The 7,500-nt window shown below is 44.5% G+C and overlaps 1 protein-coding gene across 1 annotated transcript in view; it reads left to right on the forward strand.

Annotated features, from left to right (window-relative positions):
• The first annotated feature begins 5,027 nt into the window (after positions 1-5,027).
• The window catches only part of b3gntl1 (UDP-GlcNAc:betaGal beta-1,3-N-acetylglucosaminyltransferase-like 1), a 23,713-nt gene continuing 21,240 nt past the window's right edge, over positions 5,028-7,500 (forward strand). Inside the window, exons 1-3 of the mRNA XM_042703480.1 lie at positions 5,028-5,348; positions 5,729-5,884; positions 7,490-7,500. The exon at positions 7,490-7,500 is cut by the window's right edge and continues 106 nt beyond it. Coding sequence (XP_042559414.1) covers positions 5,729-5,884; positions 7,490-7,500 — 167 coding nt within the window. The 5' untranslated portion in view covers positions 5,028-5,348. The remainder of the gene's footprint in view (positions 5,349-5,728; positions 5,885-7,489) is intronic.

Genomic DNA, 7,500 nt, shown 5'->3' on the forward strand with positions numbered 1-7,500 from the left:
GTCCATATGCAGTTAATGTGATAGCTTGCTCAGTCTGCACTGTCTTGCTCAGTCAGTGCGTTTCTATCAAATGAGGCACCTTCTGTCTGGGACAGATTTGCTACAGTAACTAGTCTTCATGTATCTCTCTAGCACAGACGCACCTCTAACCACATGCCTGTTCACACTGTCTTGCTAACATCCCCATGCAGCTAATGAAATGCTATCTGCTCTCACTGTCTTGCTAACATCCCAATGTAGCTAATGAAATGCTATCTGCTCTCACTGTCTTGCTAACAGAATCCCAATGCAGCTAATATAACAGCTTGCTCAGTCTGTCAGGGGGAGTTCAGAGCACTGTCTGTGTCTGTTGTGTGTAAGAGTGTCCTAATGTGTTATTTAGTACAAATCTCCTGTTTGGAGAAATGATTCACTATCCTGTTCTTTATATCTACAGTTAGCCTAGCAGTCTTCCTGGCGACCCCATGCAGTGTATGCAGTGTATCTTTCTTCTTTCCAGCAGATACTAAGTGCATTTACAGTACATTGCAGTTTTTTCTATTATTGCTGTCTGAATCTCTCTGTTATCTGCACAACCCATCCCATAATAGGCCTACATACACATTTGGCAGATAACCTTGTTAAGGAAGGGGAATGAGAATGAATTAAAGCATGCTGATTTTATGCACTGACTATAGCTAGTGCAACAGACTGGTATGAGACTGGTGATGAGTGAATGTATTTTATCCCCTCGGGGTTTCCGTACTTGGAAAAAGGTATTCCGCCTCTCACATTGTGACCAACTCACTTCTTATCTGCTTACGAAGTAAACAAGACTGTTTCCACTTCCAAGCCTGTGTCATCCTTATTCTATATAATTATAAGTGCCAACGCTCGGTTACACTAGTGCTTTTTGACTATAACTAGTGCTCTCTGACTATAACTAGTGCTCTCTGACTATAACTAGTGCTTTTTGTGCAGCTGCCGTTCTGGTGCTGCTCCGAGACTTTGATATAAACTCCATGAGCTGCTCATTCAAAGGCTTATTCAAGATCTTTTTTATTTATATCAGGACCACTAAACCTACCACTCGCGTCAGTTTTGATTTACACAAGCGAATGCTTTTCATGCGTGGATGTTTACAGATAAAACAGGCAGTGCTGTCTCTGTAAAGTGCTAAACGAAGACCTGACAAGTGCCCACACTTTCCTCTGGTAAGCTTTTTTACTGTGAGTTATATCAACCCTCTCCCTCTCACTCTCTCCCCTTCTCTCTCTCTTTCACTCCCTCCTCCTCTCTGGCTCTCCCTCTGTCTCCTTGTCTCAGTTTCCGTTTTTCTCTCTCGTTGTCCAAATCTCTCTCCCTCTCTCTCCATCACTCTCACTTCTCTCTCTCTGTAACTATGTCCGTCTCTCCCTCTCTCCCTCTCTCTCTCTCTCTCTATCCCTCTCTCTCCCTCTCATCTCTATCTCTCACCCTCCCACTCTCTCTCGTTCATATACATTGAGTTATAGCCTCTCTATCTCCCCCTCCCTCTCTCTCCCCTTCCCCTCTCTCTCGTTCATATACATTATAGAGTTATATCTTCTCCCAGTTTGGGCTTCCGGCCTTATGGTACAGTGTGTGTGTGTGTGTGTGTGTGTGTGTGTGTGTGTGTGTGTATGTGTGCTTCCGACCCTATGGTACGGGGAGGCTCGAGACTCCTAATCCCGTGGAAGTCTTGTTTGCGTTGGACAGAGCAGGGGATTTCTGTAGAGCTGGAAAGTGTGACGGCTAGACCATCGCCCATCAGAACACCCATTTAATCAAGTCTATCTCTCTCTCTCTCTCTCTCTCTTCCACTCTCTCTCCCTTTCTTTCTTTTTCTTTTGCTCTGTGCACATTTTCTCCCTCACTTTATCTCTCACGTCTGAGTGTCTTCACTTTCTGTCTCTGGCGTCTTTTCTTATTTTGATTTTCTCTCCTCCTGAAAGAGTTCTGTTCTGTTTAGAGGCACTCGATGTTATTTCAGATTTTGTTTTGTTGTTTCTTTTCTTTATCTAGGAGAGCTGCTTGATGTGAAACAGACCTTCTCCTCTTCTACTCCAAGTTGTCTTTTTTTATCCCTCTCTTTCTTTTATGTTAATCCCCTCCTCCATTTCCATTTTGACTTTCACACTATCTCTCCCTCCCTCTCTCTCTCCTGCTCCCTCTTTCTCTCTCCCTCCCTCTATCTCTCTCTCTATCTCTCTCCCTCCCTCTTTACTTGGTCCTTTTTCATTTCAATGAGTCTTCAGTTTTAATGTCTTCAGTCTCGTCCTGTTTATATTATATGTGTTACATGTACAGTAATGTTTATACTATATGTGTTAAATGTGACCATTGTGTACCATATGTAACAATTGTGTATGAAGGCCATTTAATCTTGACTCCTTGACTCCCCCCCCCCCACACACACACACATTTGTACACACAAGCATGTATGTACACAGGCAGAGACACAGTCACACACACACACACACACACACACACACACACACACACACACACACACAAATCCCTCTCCACGATGCAGAATGATGTGTATAATCACATGTAAGCAGCTTTCTTGTTCTGTTTTCTTTAGACAAGTATGTGTCATAATATGTTCTCAATCATTCAACTCTTTCTCTCCATTTTTCCTCTCTAACTGACTTCAGACATTCCAGTGATGGTATTGAAGCAGTTGAGGCCAGATGGTCTCTCTCTCTCTCTCTCTCTCTCTCTCTCTCCCTCTGTCTCTCTCTCTCTCTCTCCATCTCCCTCGGTCTCTCTCTCTCTCTCTCCCTCGGTCTCTCTCTCCCTCTCTCCATCTCCCCCTCTCTCCATCTCCCCCTCTCTCTCTCTCTCTCTCTCTCCCTCGGTCTCTCTCTCTCTCTCTCTCTCCCTCTGTCTCTCTCTCTCTCTCTCCCTCGGTCTCTCTCTCTCTCTCTCTCTCTCCCTCTGTCTCTCTCTCCCTCTCTCCATCTCCCTCGGTCTCTCTCTCTCTCTCTCTCTCTCCCTCGGTCTCTCTCTCCCTCTCTCTCTCTCTCTCTCTCTCTCTCCCTCGGTCTCTCTCTCTCTCTCTCCCTCTGTCTCTCTCTCTCTCTCCCTCGGTCTCTCTCTCTCTCTCTCTCTCCCTCGGTCTCTCTCTCCCTCTCTCTCTCTCTCTCTCTCTCTCTCCCTCGGTCTCTCTCTCTCTCTCTCCCTCTGTCTCTCTCTCTCTCTCTCTCCCTCTGTCTCTCTCTCTCTCTCTCTCTCCCTCGGTCTCTCTCTCTCTCTCCCTCTGTCTCTCTCTCCCTCTCTCCATCTCTCTCTCCATCTCTCTCTCTATGTCTCCCTGACTGCATCTTTGAGCATAAATCATCCTTCCAACTTCCTGTTTCAGACTGCCATCTAAGTCTGGGCACATAACTGACAACATAATGTGTGTGTCTCTGGGCTGTGCTGTGAGACATTACCTCAGAAACACTGAGCGTGTCAACACACTGGACCACTCCTCTGTGGCTGATACATCAAAACAACAACAACAACAACAACAACAAAGTTAGCGAAGATTCTTATTGTTGTTGTTGTTGTAATCATTCTGAAACACTGAGCGTGTCAATACAATGGACCACTCCTCTGTGGCTGATACATCAAAACAACAACAACAACAACAAAGTTAGCGAAGATTCTTATTGTTGTTGTTGTAATCATTCTGAAACACTGAGCGTGTCAATACACTGGACCGCTCCTCTGTGGCTGATACATAAAAACAACAACAACAATAACAACAACAACAACAGCAGCAGCAAAGGAGGATTCTTGCTAAATCATTCAATGTCATTCTTGGTTTTGTTTGTTGTTGGTGTTGTTGTTGGTGGAGAAAGCCATGTGATGGCTCTTTGATGGTGCTTAAAAAGTAACGTGCAGCTGTTGTCTTATACCTTATTCAAACAGGTATGTGTATCCAAATCATGGGCAAATAATAACCTGACAGCAATAATGGGCCACATGGAGAGGTCAACTTCACACCTTTTCTAATCCTGTTCTTATTCCTTCCTTATGTCCGCCAGCCCTGACATCTTTTCTAATCCTGGTCTCATTCCTCCCTTATGTCCGTCAGCCCTGACCTGGCACATTGACATTATGTCACATTGACATTTTTTCTATTTTTATCTATGAGATGCCGAAGGGAATTTGGATAGTATCGTGCAGTTCGGGAAGCCTAGATGTTTGTTTTGTTTGTTTTTATCCTCTGTGTCCGCTCCTTGGACAGGGGAGACAAGTACAAGTCTAACACGAGTATTTTACCATGTTGCAAAAAACATCTGCGGAAATGACGGCATGGAGAAGTCAACTTCACATCTTTTCTAATCCTATTGTTATTACTCTCTAATGTCTGTTAGCCCTGAGCTGGCAGTAATATTGTCACATTGGCGAGAGAATTGCTTTCAAACCAAGGATGCCACACTAACCGATTTCACTTGCTAGCTACGCTTGCTGTTGCAACCGATTACATGTGGTGTGTTTTGCAATCCCCAGCTGACCTCTCCTGATATTTGATAAGATATTTCGATTATAACCCAAAAACAAATATTTATAAAATTGTAATTGTACAATACAATTGTGAATGTGTAGCATGTGTATGCCATCACACATGTTGTGTGTGAGTTTTATTACATTACGTTAGACACAAGATGATAAATTAAGCATGTTACAACTGCTGCCTTCTTAAAGCCCCCATTCTCTCCTATTGAAGGTCGGCTGTTTTTTTTTGGGCTGTAGGATCATCTTGGTTGAGAACAACTTATAACAACATCAGGTTGTGAAAATACCCAACTTGGTTAGCCTATATCATGATCTGCGAACCAAACTGACACAACATTGCGTCATCAAAACATTGATTCCATTTCTCTCGTTCCAAACCGTTCCGTCTCCTGTTTCTACTCATAGGGACTTTAATGTTACCTTGCATTTTCTCAGGATGAGACAATTATAATATCAAAACATGAAATTAATTGTGGACAGGCAAGTGTGCCATATCGTCTGCTTACATTTCATTTGATAACTCTTACCTCATACACGATCTATTTCGTTAAATGATTTGTATGTTTTCAAAGGGAAATTGAAAATTCTCCGTTTCCCTTTGAGGATGACCAGGTTTTACACTGAAGGCTGGACAAATATTGAAATACGTAGGGTAACTGACAGGAGAATTAACCAATCAATTTCAGGTCCGTGTTTTCTGCTGACCAACCAGCATCTCAGTAAGCGGCAGCAATCGCGGAAGTAAATGGTTTGTTGACTATTGGAGGTCTTCGGTGTAACACAATTTTACAAACACCATCTACTTTTTACTTAGATTGGTCACCTGTTGTCAAGAAGAGGTAATATTATCTACGGAATACAGGCGACATGTGTATCTCATAATTCGTTCATACGATGTTGAATCATATTGCATGTGTTCTACACGTGCAGTTGTTGCTAAGATGAGTCTACTACTTGACGTGGTTATCATAACACATCGTTATAACTAGCCTATATCTATTAACTTTCTAAAGTTTGCTTAACAATAGCTGAAGGTATACACATACTACACACATACTATAACGTTATGACTTCCCTAGCCGTGCTAGCGTAGCTTGACCATTCAGAAACTCCTCGTGGGTTTCACCTGATTCTACAGCATACCCACGCACGTCAAGTTAGTATGATTTTATTCGTTGCCTTCAGGTAGACAGACTTTGCAATTACTGTGTGCAAACAGATGAACAACAGCCCATCCGTAGAGTCGGGCGAGCACGGTGCAGAATGTGTTCCAGCGAAGCGGATCTGCACCGGGGAACCACGAGAGCAGCGAGCCGAGGACAGTGCACCGTCAACGGCCAGCAATGAAACGATAGAGGGCAGCAACATAGACGTGGTAAATCGAATTAGTTTGTGCTGTCAGCTCTGATCCCACAAGCAGGGGCATATTTCATGTCGCTGTACCCAACTGATATTAGCTCCATATGTAAGCACAGGAGAAACCAGCAGAGGTAGCCTAAACAGGCAAGCAGGCTCCGTAGTGAACAACTGTGAAATGTAGCTTTAACAAGCACGGCGAGTGGGGAATAACCATACCCTGACCCTTTGCCAAGAAATCCATTAGGTCGGCCTTAGAAACCCAATAAGATCTTATCACTGGTTGAAATCTACCCTGTCGGATGTCCCTCGTTTTCACATCCAGAGGCGCTATAAAGACGTCTGAACTTCCGGAGGGAGTCCGAAGGAAACGACATATGATATAGATGCACTCTTTGGCCGCTTCGTCGCATCAGTTTAGTAGCGTAATCCGCCGTGGGGAACGTACACTAAAACGTCAGTTGGCAAGCAGTCAGTGCAAGCAGCGGGAGGCTCAGTTACATACGGCCGGTTAGCTCCGTGTGCTTTTAGACCCTTGAGACACGCAGGGCCTTTTCTACAAGGACTGTAAGCCGCTCATTGAAGACTTGATGCAGAGTTTAGCCCCCCCCCCCCCTGTCCCTCCATCTCTCCCTCCCTCTCTCTCTATCTACCCTCTCTCCCTCTCTCCCCTCTCTTTCTGTCTCTCTCTCTCGCCTCTTCCCTCTCCCTCTCTCTCTCTGTCTCCCTCTCTCCCCTTCTCTCTTTCTGTCTCTCGCTCTCGCCTCTTCCCTATGTCTCTCTCTCTCTCTCTCTCTCTCCCCTTCTCCCCCTCTCTCTGTCTATCCTCTCTCTCTCGCCCCCCCAGGAAACAACACACACACACCATGATCATGCCAGTGTATAACTTTACTTTGTGTGTGGTGTGTGTGTGAGTGTGTGTGTGTGTGTGTGTGTGTGTGTGTATACAGTCAGTTATCATGCCAGTGTATAACTTTCCTTTATGTACTGTGTGTGTGTGTGTGTACAGTCAGTGATCATGCCAGTGTATGACTTTCCTTTATGTACTGTGTGTGTGTGTGTGTGTGTGTGTGTGTGTGTGTGTGTGTGTGTGTGTGTGTGTGTGTGTGTGTGTGTGTGTGTGTGTGTGTGTGTGCGTGTGTGTGTGTGTGTGTATACAGTCAGTGATCATGCCAGTGTATAACTTTCCTTTATGTACTGTGTGTGTGTCTGTGTGTGTGTGTGTGTGTGTGTGTGTGTGTGTGTGTGTGTGTGTATACAGTCAGTGATCATGCCAGTGTATAACTTTCCTTTATGTACTGTGTGTGTGTGTGTGTGTGTGTGGTGTGTGTGTGTGTGTGTGTGTCTGTGTGTGTGTGTGTGTGTGTACAGTCAGTGATCATGCCAGTGTATAACTTTCCTTTATGTACTGTGTGTGTGTGTGTGTGTGTGTGTGTATATACAGTCAGTGATCATGCCAGTGTATAACTTTCCTTTATGTACTGTGTGTGTGTGTGTGTGTGTGTGTGTGTGTGTGTGTGTGTGTGTGTGTGTGTACAGTCAGTGATCATGCCAGTGTATAACTTTCCTTTATGTACTGTGTGTGTGTGTGTGTGTGTGTGTGTGTGTGTGTGTGTGTGTACAGTCAGTGATCAT

The sequence above is a fragment of the Clupea harengus genome, chromosome 24 (genome assembly GCF_900700415.2).
Source record: "Clupea harengus chromosome 24, Ch_v2.0.2, whole genome shotgun sequence".
NCBI classification, from domain to species: Eukaryota; Metazoa; Chordata; class Actinopteri; order Clupeiformes; family Clupeidae; genus Clupea; species Clupea harengus.